Source organism: Macaca mulatta, chromosome 20 (genome assembly GCF_049350105.2).
Source record: "Macaca mulatta isolate MMU2019108-1 chromosome 20, T2T-MMU8v2.0, whole genome shotgun sequence".
NCBI classification, from domain to species: Eukaryota; Metazoa; Chordata; class Mammalia; order Primates; family Cercopithecidae; genus Macaca; species Macaca mulatta.
Window position 1 is genome coordinate 64,419,101 of NC_133425.1, and position 20,668 is coordinate 64,439,768.

The 20,668-nt window shown below is 45.4% G+C and overlaps 1 protein-coding gene across 2 annotated transcripts in view; it reads left to right on the top strand.

The window, feature by feature from the left end:
* CDH1 (cadherin 1) overlaps positions 1 to 16,885 on the top strand; it is a 104,787-nt gene extending 87,902 nt beyond the window's left edge. For both annotated transcript variants that reach the window (XM_015126485.3, XM_077984422.1), the window contains 5 exons: positions 2,775 to 2,999; positions 4,173 to 4,400; positions 9,590 to 9,720; positions 11,067 to 11,210; positions 14,315 to 16,885. In XM_015126485.3, coding sequence (XP_014981971.3) covers positions 2,775 to 2,999; positions 4,173 to 4,400; positions 9,590 to 9,720; positions 11,067 to 11,210; positions 14,315 to 14,524 — 938 coding nt within the window. In that variant the 3' untranslated portion in view covers positions 14,525 to 16,885. The remainder of the gene's footprint in view (positions 1 to 2,774; positions 3,000 to 4,172; positions 4,401 to 9,589; positions 9,721 to 11,066; positions 11,211 to 14,314) is intronic.
* Positions 16,886 to 20,668: the final 3,783 nt, after the last annotated feature.

The window sequence follows — 20,668 nt, forward strand, 5'->3', positions numbered from 1 at the left end:
CTAGTTGACTTTCTTGCCCCTCCCTTCTTTTGGAGGCAAGAGTTTATTCTTTTTCTTTTATCCTTTGTGTTTGTTGGATTGATTTGTATAAATGTATGGAGTACAAGGGTAATTTTGTTACAAGCATAGATGTGTAGTGATAAAGGCAGGGCTTTTAGTGTATCAATAGAAGCACAAACAAACATCATGTGCCTCCCAGTGTCCTGCACTAGGGAGGCCACAACATCACCTCCGTCGTGTTCTTGTCCCCACCACCAACCCCTGAAATGGATTACCTGAATCTAAATTTTGAGGAGTAATCAGACAAACCCAAATTAAGGGCACTCTAGAAAACAACTGGCCAGCACATTAAAAAAATGTCAGTAACAGAAAAGAAAGCCCTAAGGAAAAGCCTAACGCATCACCCAAATAACATGCGTTGTACCCATTAAGTAATTGCTCATCATCTACCCCCTCCCACCCCTCGGACCCTTCCCAGCTGCCATTGTTTATCATTCCACAATCTACATCCATGTGTACACATTATTGAACTCCCACTTCTAAGTGAGAACATGCAGTTATTTCTCCTTACATGTCTGATTTGTTTCACTTGAGACAATGGCCTCCAGTTTCATCCATGTTGCTGCAAAAGATTTATCTTTTATTCTTAAAGGCATTCTTATCAAAAATTTAAGTGGGCTGGGCATGGTGACTCACACCTGTAATCCCAGCACTTTGGAGGCTGAGGTGGGAGGATCACTTGAGCCCAGGAGTTCGAGACCAGCCTGGGCAACATGGCAATACACTTTCTCTACAAACAGTACATAAATTAGCTGGGCATGTTGGTGAACACCTGTAGTCCCAGCTACTCAGAAGGCTGAGGTGGTAGGATTGCTTGAGTCTGAGAGGTGGAGGCTGCAATGAGCCAAGATTGCGCCACTGTTCTCCATCCTGGGCAACAGAGCAAGACCCTGTCTCCAAAAAAAAAAAAATTTTTTTTTCAAGTAATTTTGGTCAGACAGAACTTCCTTTTCACTACACACGCACTCTTTATTCCTTCCCTAAGGGAACCCGACAATGATGGTTTACGATCCAGTTCCAAAGCTTAATATTCATGTGACCTTGGATTTACTGTTTAATTTTTTTTTTTTTTTTTTTTTTTTTGAGACAGAGTCTCGCTCTGTCACCCAGGCTGGAGTGCAGTGGCAAAATCCTGGATCACTGCAACCTCTGCCTCCTAGGTTCAAGCAATTCTCCTGCCTCAGTCTCCCAAATAGCTGGGATTACAGGTGTGCGCCACCATGCCCAGCTAATTTTTTGTATTTTTAGTAGAGACGGGGTTTCACCATATTGGCCAGGTTGGTCTTGAACTCCTGACCTTGTGATCTGCCCGCCTCGGCCTCCCAAAATGCTGGGATTACAGGCGTGAGCCACCGCGCCTGGCCTGCTGTTTAGTTTTTATGTCCCTCAATTCCTTTACCTGAAAAATGATAATACTCATGTGGGTGAAATTAGTTAGGTGTTAAATCAGTTAGGTGTGGGTCCTTCCAGACTCTTTCTGTGTATTTAAATACATTTATAGGCTGGGTGCTAGGCTCACACCTGTAATCCCAACACTTTGGGGGTCTGAATTGGGAGATGGCTTGAGGCCAGGAGTTCAAGACCAGCTGGGCAACATGCTGCCCATAATCTCAAAATGCTGGGATTACAGGCATGAGTTACCATGCCTGGCCTCCTTCAGTTAATTTTAAATGACATGCGTTCATTGTTTAAAAAGAAAATTTACATGAGAAAACAATTTTTTAAAATTTACAGTCATGCCATCTAGACATATCTATTTATCGGTTTGAGATGGATTCCTCTGTTGTTTTGTATCCCTATCGTATATTCATATTGAAGATAGTTCCCTGGGTACCAATTTTTCCTACTACCATATGCTTGGTGTTGTGTCAAGATGTAAAAGAAACGCAAACAGAAGTGTGGATGGGCTGGGCACGGTGGCTCATGCCTATAATCTCAACACTTTGGGAGGCTAAGGTGGGAGGATCACTTGAGCCCAAGAGTTCAAGACCACCCTAGGCAACATGGTAAGACCCCCTCTCTACAAAAAAAAAAATTAAAAACTAGCCAAGCATGGTGGCATGCGCCTGTAGTCCCAGCTACTAGGGAGGCAGAGGTGGGAGATGAAGCCCAGGAGGTAGAGGCTGCAGTGAACTGTGTTCATGCCACTGCATTCTGGCCTGGGTGACAGAGTGAGACCCTGCCTCAAAAAAAAAATATATGAACTCCCCAATCTATTTTGAAAACCAATTTGCAGAGACTTAAAAAGACCCAACTCATCCCCTTTGATTTTAAGTTTCTAGTCAGGCTTAAAATTAAAATAAGTAAAATAAAAAGACTCAGTGCTTTGATAATGACCTTAAATGGCATGAAAATGCAGAAAAAGGAGAACTAGGGAAACAGCAGGCAGGCAATAGGACTTCTTGGAGTAGCTAAAATTCAATGAATGAATAATGATATGTGAAGAAGGAGGAGCGTGTCCTTGGTGTGAGGAATAACTTGAATAATTGTTATCAAGGTGGGAATAAGCGTGTCTGTATGAAACAGTCAGAGACCTGCCCACCTAGGAGTGGAGGTCCTTTGGGATTGGTGGGACAGGAAGTTCTGGGGGTGGAGTGGGGGCTGATGGGGGACCACTGAAGAGCCAGGACAAGAACTGGACTTGGTCTGGTGGAAGGCAGTGGGGATTCATTAGTGTTGCCAAGCTACTACATTTCCTCTGTATTTTCTCTTAGGTTCTCCAGTTGCTACTGGAACAGGGACTCTTCTGCTGATCCTGTCTGATGTGAATGACAACGCCCCTATACCAGAATCTCGAAATCTATTCTTCTGCGAGAGGAATCCAAAGCCTCAGGTCATAAACATCATTGATGCAGACCTTCCTCCCAATACATCTCCCTTCACAGCAGAACTAATGCATGGGGCGAGTGCCAACTGGACCATTGAGTACAACGACCCAAGTGGGTACCTGAGTTTTATTTTGGCAACTTTGCTCCAATGGCCATGCTTCCCTTCCCCCAGATCCCCACCTCTCAATTTCCCTTCTCAACTTCCAGATGTCACCCCTTCCATTGGTACTTGCTTCCTTATCCCTTCTGTCTTTGAGGCCTTGCTCCAGAGGTCTTTTTCCTTTACTGGTATCTAACATTGTAGCATGCTACCCAGTAATCTAAAACCCAAGCAGGGCTCCCTCTCCCAGCCTCTAGCCACCCTCCACTCCCCTCTCCACTTGCAACCTCTAGGACCATCTTCTCTGCCACCTCCTGCTCCTGGGACCAAGCAACACCGTTTTTGTGCTTAGCTCCTTCTTGCCAGCCAATCATGAGCTCCCAGATTTGTCAGCACTATTCTACCGAAGTGGAGGCAGCTGTCAACTGCCTGGTCAATTTGCATCTGTGGGCTTCCTACACCTACCTCTCTCTGGGCTTCCATTTCCACCGCAGTGATGTGGATCTGGAAGGCGTGTGCCAGTTCTTCCACAAATTGGCCAAGGAGAAGCACAAGGGCGCTGAGCGTCCCTTACAAATGCAAAACCAGTGTGGCGGCCGCACTGTCTTCCAGGACATCCAGAAGCCATGTTAAGATGAATGGGGTAAAACCCTGGGCGCGATGAAAGTCGCTGTGGCCCTGGAGAAGAACCTGAACCAGGCACTTTTGGATCTTCATGCTTTGGGTTCCGCTTGCACAGACCACCATCTCTGTGACTTCCTGGAGAGCCACTTCCTAGATGAAGAAGTGAAACTCATCAAGAAGATAGGTGACCACCTGACCAACCTCTGCAGGCTGGCCAGCCTCCAGGCCAGGCCGGGCGAAAAGGTTCACTCTCAGGCACAATCAGGAGCCTACCGAACCCAGTGACATCTGAAGAGCCCCGCTCTGCCTGAGCCTCTCCCTCCAGCTACTAGGCAGCTTTTTTTAAGCAACCCTAGAACCCTCTCCCAAGCCTTAGACCAAATGGAAATAAAGCTTTTTACAGAAAAAAAAAAAAAAAGTACATACCTAGATAAAACCCAAGCAGCTCTGCTCTCTTCACTCAAGGCACTCAAGTGCCTTTAGTTCACTAACAATTTTATTCTGGAATGAGCTTTTTTTTCTCCCCTGATCTCATCATTTCTTTTTATTGCTTTCTCCAGCCCAAGAATCTATCATTTTGAAGCCAAAGATAGCCTTAGAGGTGGGTGACTACAAAATCAATCTCAAACTCATGGATAACCAGAAGAAAGACCAAGTGACCACCTTAGAGGTCAGCGTGTGTGACTGTGAAGGGGCCGCCGGCATCTGTAAGAAGGCACCGCTTGTCGAAGCAGGAATGCAAATTCCTGCCATTCTGGGGATTCTTGGAGGAATTCTTGCTTTGCTAAGTAAGTCCAGCTGGCAGGTGACTCAGCCTTTGACTTAAAAAAATGGAGGAGGTTTATTTCCTGGAAGTTATTTTTGTTATTAATAAGGATACAGGTTAGCTGATACAGGAAAGAGACTCCCAAGTTATGCTAGCCTCCATAAAATAGAAGTTTGTCTCTTACTGAACATTTCAGAGGTAAATGGTCTAAGATGGGAAGGCCATGAAGTCAACAGGGGACCCAGGTTTCTTCTGTTTCTTTTCATCCTTCAAGTCAGGCATCCCAGGCTTGAGTGCATACAAATCATCTGGGCCTCTGGTAAACTGGGAAATCTGATCCAGGAGGTCTGGCATAGGGCCACAGATTCTGCATTTCTTTTTTTTTTTTGAGGCTGAGTTTCGCTCTTGTTGCTGAGGCTGGAGTGCAATGGCGCTATCTCTCAGCTCACTGCAACCTCCGCCTAACGGGCTCAAGCAATTCTCCCGCCTCAGCCTCCTGAGTAGCTGGGACCATGGGCATGTGCCACCACGCCCAGCTAATTTTGTGTTTTTAGTAGAGATGGGGTTTCTCCATGTTGGTTAGGCTGGTCTCGGACTCCCGACTTCGGGTGATCCACCCGCCTCAGCCTCACAAAGTGCTGGGATTACAGGCTTGAGCCACCGCACCCTGCCAGATTCTACATTTCTAACCAGCTCCCAGGGGGTACTGATGTTGCAGTTCCTTAGACCATAAGCAGAGTAGCAAGACCTTGGGGGCTGCCCTCATCAGCGTGTTCTAAGCTAGCCAGCTCACCACCACCACCTCTACATTCCATCCTAGATGGGGGAAGGGGATAAGAGAGGAAGTGGAGGCCAAATGACTAGAAGTTGCATATATCACCTCCACTTACATACCACTGGCCCAAACACAGCCACACCTAGCTGCAAGGGAGCCTGGAAGTTTCTACTTGCAATTGAAAATTGGCATGGAGTAGGGGTGGAGTGCAGGATGAGCAGTGAGTGTCAGTGACTAAAAGGATAAAGGAGAAAAAGAATGCTGAGGAAAATTGACAGTTTCTGCCATAGTCCTTAAGCCTGTTTCCATTGGAGCCCACTTGGAGTGAGCCCTAGGGGTGACACAGGTGCTATTACGGTCAAGGTAAATACTTTTGTCATTCACACGCAGAGAGAAAATACTGAATCTATTAAAGGAATACATTAGCTATGAAAACAGATTATGTGCATCAAAAGACAAAGTATCCATATGGAGTGCACTACATCGGAACTCTGGTAGGGCTTTAAACATATGAATGATAGAAGAGCAAGCGAATGATTCTCAAAGCAAATGAGAGCAAGTCAGTTAGAAACCTTTGACCAGGTATGGTGGCTCATACTTTGGGAGACCAAGGTGGGAGGACTGCTTGAAGCCAGGAGTTTGATACCAGCCTGGGCAACAAAGCAAGACCCTGTCTCTACAAAATGAAAAATATATCTTTTTTTTTTTTTTTTTTTGAGACGGAGTCTGGCTCTGTCGCCCGGGCTGGAGTGCAGTGGCTGGATCTCAGCTCACTGCAAGCTCCGCCCCCCGGGTTTACGCCATTCTCCTGCCTCAGCCTCCCGAGTAGCTGGGACTACAGGCGCCCGCCGCCTTGCCCGGCTAGTTTTTTGTATTTTTTAGTAGAGACGGGGTTTCACCGTGTTCGCCAGGATGGTCTCGATCTCCTGACCTCGTGATCCGCCCATCTCGGCCTCCCAAAGTGCTGGGATTACAGGCTTGAGCCACTGCGCCCGGCCGAAAAATATATCTTTTTAAAGAAATGTTTAAAGATCATAAATAATTAGTGACTGCAAGGAGTGGTCCAGTTCATGAATGCGTTTGTAGTCAGCGTAGTCAGAAAAAGCTGTTAATTGAGTCTCAAGGACAGTTTTGTGGAAGATATAAGTGGTTAGGCCACAGGGGCTGGTAGAATTCCAACAGGCTATGGATATTCAGGAAGGTTCCCCTCCTAGCAAAGCACAGCAGAGGCTTGAGGAGACTCCTAGGAGGACAGAGACCAGGCCAAGCTGGTGGGAATGGAAAAAGATTTTTGGAGGGAGCAGTGGGACTGAATCTAGGGCTTTCCATTTAGATTGAGCATGGGTGCCATTGATCCTGCTGCTGCTGCCTCAGTGGACTCCAGGAGAGGGTGCCTTTCAATCTTCCAGAAATGCTTGCTGGGCATCCCATTTGCTTCTGCCCCCTCCTAGTGTTCTCCCAAAGTTGAAGAGAAGGATACTGCTGTTGAGAATTGAGCAAGCCTTCTGGACTTTCATCCTGCCAGGCTTTACATGGCTTTACTGTGCCATGAGATTAGATTAATTCATCATTGTCTTGGGCAGTGTAACACAAGCCCTGCCTGCCCACTTCCTAGTCAAATTACATTTGAGTGGCCTGGTCTGCTTTTGGGATAGTGGTTACTGACTAGTACATTCATTTTAAGGGGAATCATTTTCTCTTCTCTTCTCTTCTCTTCTCTTCTCTTCTCTTCTCTTCTCTTCTCTTCTCTTCTCTTCTCTCTTCTTTCAGGCAAGGTCTCATTCTGTGGGCCAGCTGGAGTGCAGTGGAGTGATCTCAGATCTCATCTCACTGCAGCCTTGACTTCTGGGGCTCAGGGGATCCTCCCACCTCAGCCCCCCGGGTGGCTGGGACCACAGGCATGAGCCACCACACCCAGCTAATTTTTTATATTTTTTTGTAGAAACAGTGTTTCCTCATGTTGCCCAGGCTGGTCTCAAACTCCTGGTCTCAACCAGTCCTCCCGCCTTGGCCTCCCAAAGTGTTGGGATTACAGACATGAGCTACTGCGCCCAATCAGGGAATCTTAAAGATTGTAGTTATACTTGAAATATTTTTTTAAGAGTAGGATTACCTAAATTTGCTATGGGTATGTATTTTTTTAGACACTGGGGGTGGGGATTCCCACATAGAACAACATTTAAAACAGAGGCAATGCCAGAATTCAGATGTTCAATTTCTTGTATTTTTACCTTCTATGATTATTTTTTTCTTTCTTTATTAGAGACGGGTTCTCGCTATGTTACTCACACTGGTCTCAAACTCTTGAGCTCAAGTGATCCTCCCATCTCGGCCTCCCCAAGTGCTGGGATTACAGGTGTGAGCCACTCCACCAGCCAATTCTTGTTTCTTAAGGGCAAAAATGTGCTAGAGGCTGGTTGTGGTAGCTCACGTCTATAATCCCAACACTTTGGGAGGCTGAGGTGGCAGGATTGCTTGAGCCTAGGTTTCAAGGTCAGCCTGGGCAACATAGCAAGACCTCATCTCTATTAAAAAAAAGTAATAATAATAAATAAATTACTAGAGAGACACCAGGAGATCTGAAGCTTTTCGTGTTTTCCACCAACATTTGGTTGCTTACTCTGTACCAGGCTTTTTCTCAGAGCCTGAGGATACTGGGCTTCTGGCACAGCTGATAAGAGGCATCGTTTTGGAAATGGTAAGCTGCCTCTTGCTGTGCATGGATGGGGACTGTGTAGCTCCTATAGTCTTGTTCAGTACTGTCTCCCTGTGCAGCCACTTCATTGTTCTTGTTGATGAATCATGGACAAGGGAGTTATACTGTTTATCTGGATAAGGTTTCTGGCATTTTTCTGATTTCAGAAATAGGTAGTTGGGGTACATCTGAGAAATCTTTTCCCCAAGTTTATGCAACCTCCTGTTTAAAGATTATGCTTCGGCCAGGCATGGTGGCTCATGCCTGTAATCTCAGCACTTTGGGAGGCCCAGATGGGTGGATCACTTGAGGTCAGGAGTTTGAGACCAGCCTGGGCAACATACTGAAACTCCGTCTCTACTAAAAATACAAAAATTAGCTGGGCATGGTGGCAGGCACTTGTAGTCCCCCCTACTTGGGAGGCTGCGGCAGGAGAATCAGTTGAACCCAGGAGGTGGAGGTTGCAGTGAGCTGAGATTGCGCCACTGCACTCCAGCCTGGGCAACAGAGCAAGACTCTGTCTCAAAATAATAATCATAAATACATAAAGATTATGCTTCATAGGGTACAGCATATAGGTACTTGGGCACACATGCCCATAGATAGAAATCACACGGAATCTTTTTATTTTTCATTCACAGTGAATAATATAATTTTTTTTTTAAGTTAAGTGCTTTCTTTCTGGCTGCTTTAGAGAATTTTTTAAAAGTTGAATGTTAATGGTATATATCCTAGAAATAATCCCAAGATCAAATGTAACCCTTGTCTTAAGCCTTGGAAGTTAAATAGATTATAAAGCTTGCTTTACATGATTCTATCTTAAGAGAAACTAAGAACATACCAGGCAATTTTATAGTCTCTGTCCCTCTCCTCATAGCTGATTATGTATCAGTCACATTTGGGCTGACCTAGGAGCCCTGCTCACAAACCTTCAGTGGCTCCAACTCAGAATCAAAGCCAAGGTCCTTGCAGTGGCCTATATGTCCCTCCCGCCCTGCTTGCCCCTCTGAGCTCTTCTCCATGTCTCTTCCCCTCATGCACCCTGCTACAGCCATGCTGGCCTCCTCACCTTCCCTCCATCACACCACACATGCTCCTGCCTCAGGACCTCTGCCCTTACTGTTTCCTCTGCCTGGAACACTTTCCCCCAGATTTGGGAAAATGACAGTGATTGAGTTTAAGACCCATCTGAGGCCGGGCGCGGTGGCTCAAGCCTGTAATCCCAGCACTTTGGGAGGCCGAGACGGGCGGATCACGAGGTCAGGAGATCGAGACCATCCTGGTTAATACGGTGAAACCCCGTCTCTATTAAAAAGTACAAAAAACTAGCCGGGCAAGGTGGCGGGTGCCTGTAGTCCCAGCTACTTGGGAGGCTGAGGCAGGAGAATGGCGTGAACCCGGGAGGTGGAGCTTGCAGTGAGCTGAGATCTGGCCACTGCACTCCAGCCTGGGTGACAGAGCGAGACTCCGTCTCAAAAAAAAAGAAAAAAAAAAAAGACCCATCTGAAAGTTAGGGACCATGCTTGAATTCATGTATCACTGTCTACTATGTTGTACTGTACATACCAACTTCAGGGATGTGAGTGTCACATGGATTGACATCTTCAAGTGTATTGAAGGCAGCTGGTGGCTGTCTGACTGCCCATTGTCTGATATGAGGCGTGCTCTGTGATAATGCTGCTTCTGGCCTTCTTTATCTTTGGCTCTCATCACTCTTGCTCTCTCTCCCCCACCACCCCAGTTCTGATTCTGCTGCTCTTGCTGTTTCTTCGGAGGAGAGCGGTGGTCAAAGAGCCCTTACTGCCCCCAGAGGATGACACCCGGGACAATGTTTATTACTATGATGAAGAAGGAGGTGGAGAAGAGGACCAGGTGGGTTTTTTAAACCATGGTAGCTCAATGGTGATCTCTTAATTCGGAAGAAGCAATGATTAGTAAGAGGTAGGCATTTGAAACAGCTCTGACTCACTTTGGATATTATCTTTTTAAGGCCTTACCCAAGAAAGTAGACATTGTCATTGACCATCATCATCATCATCACATCATCACCAACACAGCTAACATTTATTGATCGCATACTGTTCTGCACCTCAATGAGCGAACTGAGGCACAGAGAAGCTCAGTAACTTGTCTAAGGTCACACAGCTAGGAAGCGACACAGCCAAATGGTCTGTCTCAGAGTCTGCACTCCTCATTGCCATTCTCCGGATATGAACTTGAGCCAGATTATCTTTGACATAGAACAACTGGTCTGCTTTGTTTCTCTTGAGTTTTCAGCTAGAGCAAACTCCTTTTTGTCAATGTTATACCTTTAGTCCTTCTGTATTTCCTGATTTTGGAGATGATCTTAACATCTTACTCTGGAGTTGTCCAGGGAACTGTTCAGGGTCTTGGAGAACCTACTTATTATAGAAAGGGAACCATGGGGGTCTATTACAGAGTCCTGCTTTTGACTGAGGTCATAGAGTGAGGCACCATTTACTGAGCTCCATACAACATAGGGAGGTGGGTGTACAGAGAAAAATATTGTTCTAGATTTCAGGGACTTCTAAGTCTAGTTGGGGGATACCATATATATTGTATCAGTGAGCAATAGAGCAACCAATCCCAGAATCCCAGCAGCACACAACATGCGTGTGTTTCTCATGTGTTGTGGGGCAGCTGGGGCAACTGCTGGTCTCATCTAAGCTCATGAGAATCTGTAGGATGGCTGGGGCTCAGCAGATTTAGGTAGAGTTTAGCTGAATGGCTCTAATCTGCGAATCGTGTCCAGGTCTGTTCCATGCAAGTCTCATCTTTGTACCAGAAGCTGGTGCCTTTCAGACCTTTGCCTGTGTCACATGTTACAGTCCCATTGCCTAAGCAAGTTACACAACAAAGCCCCAAATTGATGGATGTATACTCTTCTTACAGGCTGGGGTTGGGAGGGAGTAAATATTTGCCAAACAGTGATCTAATCATCATGTCCTGTGAAAATTAGTAAGGCACACAGCCTATATCTGGATTCACACATGCTACTCACAATCCTTTGGGCTATGTTTTTTTCCAGTGTTATTTGGGAGACTTTCAGCTTGAAAACTGTCATTTTGCATTAAACAGGTAAAGATCATACAGCTGGTAGTGAAGGCATCATCCAGCCATAATCTATAAACTGAACATAGCCCTGTGTGTATGACTGTTTCTTACTCTTTGTTGTACTTCAACCTTTTTCTCCAAAGGACTTTGACTTGAGCCAGTTGCACAGGGGCCTGGATGCTCGGCCTGAAGTGACTCGTAACGACGTTGCACCAACCCTCCTGAGTGTCCCCCGGTACCTTCCCCGCCCTGCCAATCCTGATGAAATTGGAAATTTTATTGATGAAGTAAGTAATCCACATGGAAAGCCAAAGCATTGCTCATCTCTAAGCTCAGAAAGGAGGAGTTGTGTCAAAAATGAGAAAAAGAGTCTCTAGATTCTTTCCTTTACTATGTTTTCAGCTTGCCTGAGCCCTGAACCCTGTTTTTCCTTTTTTCTTTTTTTTTTTTTTTTTGAGACAGAGTTTCGCTCTGTTGCCTAGGCTGAGTGCAATGTGGTGCAATGTCAGCTCACTGCAACCTTCGCCTGGGTACAAGCAATTCTCCTGCCTCAGCCTCCCAAGTAGCTGGGATTACAGGCCTGCGCCACCACACCCGGGATGGTAGTGGTTTGTAGTTTTAGTAGAAACAGGGTTTCTCCACGTTGGTCAGGCTGGTCTCTAACTCCTGGCCTCAGGTGATCCACCCACCTCGGCCTCCGAAAGTGCCGGGATTACAGGTGCGAGCCACCGTACTCAGCAGCCTGTCTTTCTTCTTCTGTGTCTCATCTGAATTTTGGATCTAATAGTGCTTCAAATTGCAAAGTCCATGTGGCAAAACCAAGAATTGCCTGAAAGGATTTAGTAGATCTAGAAATGAAACTAGGAAGATTCTAAGTAAATTTCATTTTAGTTTCACTAATGGGATTTACTTCCCTTGCCTCCCGCTGCTGGTTGAGATATAATGATAAATGTATATCACAAGCCTACCTGAGGACTAGAAAAATAGAATCTGTATTGTATATGTCAGAAATGCATTCAGCTCTAAATACAAGATGCTGAAACAGATTTACCTTGTACAAATAGAAAGCTGGGGTGAGCAGCCTAGGCTGGTGCATCAGGCCGTTCCATGTTTCTGCTCCATTATCTTAGCATGGAGACCCTTGTTCTCAGGCTTGTTGCCTCATGATCACAAGAAGGCTGCCACGCTTCCAAACCTTAGGTCTGTATTCCAGTCAGGAAAAAGTATGAAGAGCAAAGCAGAGGGCAAAAGTCTTTCTTCTAGTGAACTGTCTTCTTATTTAACAAGGGAGTTGTCCAACCAGTTATTGGCCAGAACTATCAGAAGGTTGTATCTGTCTGCAAGGGAGAATAACAAGGCATTAAATTAATTAGCTTAGGATAAGATGAGAAAGAACCCAGTAAAGACATAGTCTGGCAGGATCTGTTTCCTTAAGCTATATTCTCTAATAACTTGCTCGGTTACTGGAATGATTTTCTGGGCTTTCTGATGGTCCAGTGACCCTTGGTGAGTCTTCATGGTGAGGTCTGTGTTTGCCTTATATTCCTACAGGAGCTGTCACTGAGGACTATGAGGTACTGCAGTGTTAGAATTGACCAAGCCACATTCATTTTGGCCACTGGAGAAAACAAGAAACAGGAAGAAACCAGTTTAGCCACCCCTTTTATTTATTTATTTTCATTTTTTGAAATGTCGCCCAGGCTGGAGTGCAATGGCATGATCTTGGCTCACTGCAACCTCTGCCTCCCAGATTCAAGCAATTCTCCTGCCTCAGCCTCCCAAGTAGCTGGGATTACAGGCACTGCTACCACGCCCGGCTGATTTTTGTATTTTTAGTATAGACAGGGTTTCATCATATTGGCCAGTCTGGTCTCAAACTCCTGACTGCAGGTGATCTGCCTGCCTTGGCCTCCCAAAGTGCTGGGATTACAGGTGTGAGCCACCGCGCATGGCTACGGACCCCTTTTAGATACATCTGGATTCAGGCCTTTCCTCCATTCACACTCATTTGCAAGTTATCACTTGTATTTGTAGTTTTTATTTAAACTATAAAAATAATATGCTAAAAAAGAACAAGATCATGTCTTTTGCAGGAGCACAGGTGGAGCTGGAGGCCATTATCTTTAGCAAACTAATGCAGGAACAGAAAATCAAATACCACGTGTTCTCACTTATATGTAGGAGCTGAATGATGAGAACTCATGGACACAAAGAAGAGAACAGCAGACACTAGAGTCTGCTTGAGGGAGGAGCATAGGAGGAGGGAGAGGAGCAGAAAAGATAACTAATGGGTACTGGGCTTAATACCTGGGTGATGAAATAATCTGTACAACAAACCCCCATGACATGAGTTTACCATTTGTTACCTATATAACAGACCTTCACATGTACTCCCAAACCTAAAAGTTTTTTTTTTTTAAGTATGCTTGCTATTTTAAAAATATAAATTATAGTGTGGGGGTACACACCTGTAATCCCAGCTACTCAGGACGCTGAGGCAGGAGAATCGCTTAAAGCCGGGAGGTGGAGGTTGCTGTAAGCTGAGATCATGCCATTGCACTCCAGCCTGGGTGACAGAGCAAAACTCTGAGACTCCATCTCAAAATAAATAAATATACTTTATTTAGTTCATAAAATGAAAATATATAAAGAAAAAAAAGGCTGGGCGCAGTGGCTCACGTCTGTGATCCCAGCACTTTGGGAGGCTGAGGCAGGTGGATTGCCTGAGGTCAGGAGTTGACCAGCCTGGCCAACATGGTGAAACCCCGTCTCTACTAAAAATATGAATATTAGCTGGACTTGATGGCACATGCCTATAGTTGGGAGGCTGAGGCAGGAGAATCGCTTGAACCTGGGAGGCGAAAGTTGCAGTGAGCCAAAATCACGCCATTGCACTCCAGCCTGGGTGACAAGAGTGAAACTCCGTCTCCAAAAAAAAAAGAAAAAGAAAACAATACAAGTCCTTCCTTAGTTCCCACACCCCCACTCCCCAGATTTAACTGTTAAGCATTTGGCATTCATCCTTCCAGCCCTTTCTGGGTGGAAATGCAGCCTGAATGCACCAGTATGCAAAGTTTCCAGCTCTGTCCATCCAGCTGGTGGTGTGGAAGCCCCACCCTGATTTGTGGGGACTCCATCCTGACTGGTTGGTGCTTGCATCTCTCCTGCCTACATATAACTTACCATTTTACTTTCTCTTTCCATCAACAGCGTATCCTGTGCATCTTTCCATGCCAGTGTGTATAAATGTACCTTGCTGGTATTCACTGCTCCGTGGTGTGCCAGTCTGGGTGCATTGTCATACCTTACATGTTGTGAGACTTCTTGCCCCGGGTGACAGGTGTGTCCTTCCTTTCACTAAAAGGTCCTGTTGTCCCCTTTTCTTCTTTAGAATCTGAAGGCAGCTGATAGTGACCCCACGGCCCCGCCTTATGATTCTCTGCTCGTGTTTGACTATGAAGGAAGCGGTTCCGAAGCTGCTAGTCTGAGCTCCCTGAACTCTTCAGAGTCAGACAAAGACCAGGACTATGATTACTTGAATGAATGGGGCAATCGCTTCAAGAAGCTGGCAGACATGTACGGAGGCGGCGAGGATGACTAGGGGACTCGAGAGAGGCGGACCCTAGACCTCTGTGCTGGGAAATGCAGAGATCATGTTGCTGGTGGTTTTTCAGCTCCCTTCCCTTGAGATGAGTTTCTGGGAAAAAAAGAGACTGGTCAGTGATGCAGTTAGTATAGCTTTATAGTCTTTCCACTTTATAGCTGTAATCGATGTGTGTTAGAAAAGTTTTGACTTATTCCTTGAAGGTTTTTTTTTCCCCACCACGCTTTACATGGTGGTGATGTCCATAAGATACCCAAATTTTAATATTACAGAAGAACAACTTTAGCATCAGAAGGTTCACCTAGCACCTTGCAGATTTTCTTAAGGAATTTTGTCTCACTTTTAAAAAAAAAGGGAGAAGTCAGCTACTCTAGTTCTGTTTTTCTGTGTATATAATTTTTTTTTAATGTGTATGCTCCTGCTCATTGCTACAATGGTTTGTCCCCCTGCCCTTTTTTTTTTTTTTTTTTTTTAAGACAGGGTCTCATTCTGTCGGCCAGGCTGGAGTGCAGTGGTGCAATCACAACTCACAGAAGCCTTGTCCTCCCAGGCTTAAGCAATCCTTGCACCTCAGCCTCCCAAGTAGCTGGGACCACAGGCATGTGCCACTATGCACGACTAATTTTTTAAATATTTGAGACAGGGTCTCCCTATGTTACCCAGGCTGGTCTTAAACTCTTGGGCTCAAGTGATCCTCCCATCTTGGCCTCCCAGAGTGTTGGGATTACAGGCATGAGACACTGCATCTGCCCAGCTCCCCAACTCCCTGCCATTTTTTTTTTTTTTTTTTTTTTTTTTTTTTTTTGAGACGGAGTCTCGCTCTGTCGCCCAGGCTGGAGTGCAGTGGCGCGATCTTGGCTCACTGCAAGCTCCGCCTCCCGGGTTCCCGCCATTCTCCTGCCTCAGCCTCCCGAGTAGCTGGGACTACAGGCGCCGCCACCACGCCCGGCTAATTTTTTTGTATTTTTAGTGGAGATGGGGTTTCATTGTGTTAGCCAGGATGGTCTCGATCTCCTGACCTCGTGATCCGCCCGTCTCGGCCTCCCAAAGTGCTGGGATTACAGGCTTGAGCCACCGTGCCCGGCCTCCCTGCCATTTTTTAAGAGACAGTTTCGCTCCGTCACACAGGCCTGGGATGCAGTGATGTGATCATAGCTCATTGTAACCTCGAACTCTGGGGCTCAAGCAATTCTCCCATCAGCCTCCTTTTTATTTTTTTGAACAGATGGGGTCTTGCTATATTGCCATGTTAGTCTTAAACTCCTGGCCTCAAGCAATCCTCCTGCCTTGGCCTCCCAAAGTGCTGGGATTGCGGGCATGAGCTGCTGTGCCCAGCCTCCATGTTTTAATATCTACTCTCACTCCTGAATTCAGTTGCTTTGCCCAAGATAGGAGTTCTTCGGTGCGGAAATTATTGGGCCCTTTTAGGGTAAGCAGCTCATGTCTTCGTCTGGCCACATCTTGACTAGGTATTGTCTACTCTGAAGACTTTTAATGGCTTCCCTCTTTCATCTCCTGAGTATGTAACTTGCAGCGGTCATCTATCCAGTGACTTGTTCTGAGTAAGTGTGTTCGTTAATGTTTATTTAGCTCTGAAACAAGGGTGACATACTCCAGGACTTAGAATAGTGCCTAAAATGCTGCAGCCAAAGACAGAGTGGAACTAGGAAAAGTGGGCTTGGAGATGGCAGGAGAGCTTCTCATTGAGCCTGGCAATTTAGCAAACTGATGCCAAGGATGATTGAGGTGGGTCTACCTCATCTCTGAAAATTCTGGAAGGAATGGAGGAGTCTCAACATGTGTTTCTGACACAGGATCTGTGGTTTGTACTCAAAGCCCAGAATCCCCAAGTGCCTGCTTTTGATGATGTCTACAGAAAATGCTGGCTGATCTGAACACATTTGTCCAATTCCAAATGTGCATAGAAAACTGAGAATATTCGAAATTCTAAACATTTTTCTTAGGAGCAAGAAGAAAATGTGGCCCTAAAGGGGGTTAATCGAGGGGTGGGGGGGTGGAGAGGATCTTGATTTGGAGCTCTTTTTATTTAAATGTGAATTGCAACTTTTTGACAATCAAAGAAAAGACTTTTGTTGAAATAGCTTTACTGTTTCTCAAGTGTTTGGGAGAAAAAAATCAACCCTGCAATCACTTTTTGGAATTGTCTTGATTTTTCTAAAGTTCAAGCTGTATCGAATATAGTTCTGTGTAGAGAATGTCACTGTAGTTTTGAGTGTGTACGTGTGTGGGTGCTGATCATTGTATATTTTCTTTAGGGGTGGAAAAGGAAAACAAGCTGAGAAAAGTATTCTCAAAGATGCATTTTTATAAATTTTATTAAAGAATTTTGTTAAACCATTGTCGAACTTGTTTTATTTGATTCCACCACATTTCCAGGCAAGAGAGAAGATGGATGGATATAGCCTTAGTCAAAACATGGAGAAAGAGGCGGGGCACAGTGGCTCACGCCTGTAATCTCAGCACTTCAGGAGGCCGAGGCAGGTGGATCACTTGAGCTCAGGAGTTTGAGACCAGCCTGGGCAACACAGTGAAACCTCGTCTCTACAAAAACACAAAAACTAGCTGGACGTGGTGGCACGTGCCTGTAGTCCCAGCTACTCCGGAGGCTGAGGCATGAGAATCACTTGAACCCGGGAGGCGGAGGTTGCAGTGAGCCGAGATTGCGCCACTGCACTCCAGCCTGGGACACAGCAAGACTCCATCTCAAAAAAATTAAAAAAATTAAAAAGCTTAATGCTGAAGTGACTTCTCCAGAAGCTTCTATCATTCTACTGGACACAACATGGGAGAAACTACATTCACATGGTAACTTTATTTGAACAGTATCCATCCATGTGGCATGTGATGAAACCAATACAATTCCCATGTCCACGGGAGACTGTGGGCCCAGCTGAAGGACGAGACAGAGCAAAGTTTCAGACGACGTTCTCAGGGTCAACAAGTGAGTACAGGCCAGTGGTTCTCTGCTGGGGAAGAATGTGCCCCCTCCTCCCTGGGACATTTTGCAATTTCTGGAGTACCTAGGGAGGTGGTCCTGTCATCACATCAAAGCCAGGGATGTTGCTAAACATCCCTGCACAGGACAGTTCCCCACAACAAAGAATTATCCTGCACAAAATGTCAGCCACCGTTAAGAAACCCTGGTGTAAGCCTAAAACTTTTCTCTGTTGAAGGGGTATGACTTTTTTCTTGGGGTAATTTTTTATTGTGGTAAAATACAATGTAAAATTTATGATTTTAGCCATTTTGTTAAATTTTGAGACAGGGTCTCACTCTTGTCACCCAGGCTGGAGTGCAGTGGCACAATCACGGCTCACTGCAGCCTCAATCTCCCAGTCACAAATGATCCTCCTGTCTCAGCCTCCCTAGTAGCTGGGACTACAGGTGTGCACCACTACACCCAGGTAATTTTAAAAATTGTTTTGTAGAAACGGGGATCTCGCTATGATGCACTGGATGGTCTTGAACTCCTGGGCTCAAGTGATCTGCCCTCCTTGGCCTCCCAAAGTACTGGGATTACAGGAGGGAGCCACCACACTAGCCTCATTGTAGCCATTTTTAAGTATACAGTTCAACGACACTAAGTATATTCAAATTGTGTTGCAACCATCACCACTATCTTCAGAACTTTTTCATCATCCCAGACTGAAACTCTGTGCCCATTTATTTCAACTGTTTTTAAGTGTACAATTCAGTGGTATTAACTACATTCAAAATATTGTATAACCACCAGCTCTGGTGTTAGAACTTTTTCATCATTCCAAATAAATTTAGTATCTAGTGGGCAATAACTCTCCATTCCTGCCTCTCCCGCTCCCCTCGTAATCTCTATTCTACTTTCCATGTATGTAGACTCCTTTAATCATCCTTTTGCATCTGGCTTTTTTTTTTTTTTTTTTTTGAGACGGAGTCTTGCTCTGTCGCCCACACTGGAGTGCAGTGGCGTGATCTCCGCTCCCTACAAGCTCCGCCTCCTGGGTTCACACCATTCTTCTACCTCAGCCTCCTGAGTAGCTGGAACTACAGGTGCCCGCCACCACGCCCAGCTAATTTTTTTTTCCTTTTTTTTTTTTTTTGGTATTTTTAGTAGAGACAGGGTTTCACCGTGTTAGCCAGGATGGTCTCCATCTCCTGACCTCGTGACCCACCCACCTAAGCCTCCCAAAGTGCTGGGATTACAGGCGTGAGCCACTGTGCCTGGCCTTTTTTTTTTTTTTTTTTTTTTGAGGTTCTGTTCTGTTGTGCAGGCTAAAGTGCAGTGGTATGATCTTGGCTCACTGCAACCTCCACTTCCCGGGTTCAAGCAATTCTCCTGCCTCAGCCTCCCGAGTAGCTGGGACTACAGGTACGCACCACTATGCCTGGCTAATTTTTGTATTTTTAATACAGGCAGGGTTTCACCATGTTGCCCAGGCTGGTCTCCAACTCCTGACCTCAAGTGATCCACCCACCTTGGCCTCCCAAATTGCTGGGATTACAGGCATGAGCCACCGCACCTGGCCTGCAGTGAAAAAAAGATATTTTGGGGCCGGGCGCGTTGGCTCATGCCTGTAATCCCAGCACTTTGGGAGGCTGAGGCAGGCGGCTCACGAGGTCAGAAGATGGAGACCATCCTGGCTAACACGGTGAAACCCCGTCTTTACTAAAATACAAAAAATTAGCCAAGCGTGGTGGCAGGTGCCTGTAGTCCCAGCTACTCAGGAGGCTGAGGCAGGAGAATGGTGGGAACCCAGGAGGCGGAGCTTGCAGTGAGTCGAAATCGTGCCACTGCACTCCAGCCTGGGCAACAGAGCAAGACTCTGTCTCAAAAAAAAAAAAAAAATCTATCTATCTATATTATAGAATAATATATGAAAAATATATAAATATATGAAAATATGTATATACATTTATATACGTATGGATCCCTTTATCTGTTTTTGAATTGGGTTGTTTGCTGTTGAGTTTTTTAAATGTATATTCTGGAAATTAATCCCTTATCAGATACATGATTTCTTCACATCCTCCCCAGCACTTGCTCACTTGTTTTGTTTTTTTCTATGTATTTTATAATACTTTAAAATTTATTTTATTTATTTTGAGATGAAGTCTTGCTCTGTCGCCCAGGCTGGAAAGCAGTGGTGCCGCCTTGGCTCACAGCAGCCTCTGCCTCCCAGGTTCAAGTGATTCTCCTGCCTCAGCCTCCCAAGTAGTTGGGATTATAGGTGCTATTTTTTTTTCTTGTTTGAGACAGCGGCTTGCTCTGCTGCCCAGGCTGGAGTGCAATGGCGTGATATCGGCTCACTGCAACCTCTACCTCCTGGGTTCAAGCTAGTCTCCTGAGCCTCCCGAGTAGCTGGGACTACAGGTGCGTGCCAACAAGCCCAACTAATTTTTGTATTTTTAGTAGAGATGAGGTTTCACTATGTTGTCCAGGATGGTCTCTATCTCTTGACCTCGTGATCCGCCCGCCTCGGCCTCCCAAAGTGCTGGGATTGCAGGTGTGACTGACCGTGCCCAGCCCACGCCCAGCTAATTTTTTTGAATTTTTGTAGAGATGGGGTTTCACCATGTTGCCCAGGCTGGTCTCGAACTCCTGACCTCAAGTGATCCACCCTCTTTGGCCTCCCAGAGTGCTGGAATTACAGGCGTGAGCCACCGTGCCTGGCCTTGTTTTGTTTTTTTATAGTACCCATCCTAAGGTGTGTGAAGTGGTGTCTCGTGGTGTTGATGTGCGTTTTCCTAGTGATGTTCAACACCTTGTCATAGGCCTATTGGCCATTTGTATATCTTCTTTGGAGAGATGTACGTGCAAATCCTTTGTCCATTTTTTAATTTATGGGCTATAAAGTGATGTTATGATTTATGAATACAATGTAGAATAATTAAAACAAGTGTTGGGGAGGATGTGAAGAAATCGGGGCAGAGTTTCTGTTTCAAAAGATGAAAAAGTTTTGGAGATGGATAGTAGCGAGGGTTGCACAACAACTTAATGCCACTGAACTGTGCACTTATACATTCTAAATTTTTGGTATAATTTAGTACAAATTTTAAACAGGAAAAGTAGAATGAGGACAAAGAAAGACAAATGGTTTTATATAGAATAAAAATTAAAGCTGGGCACAGTGGCTCATACTTGTA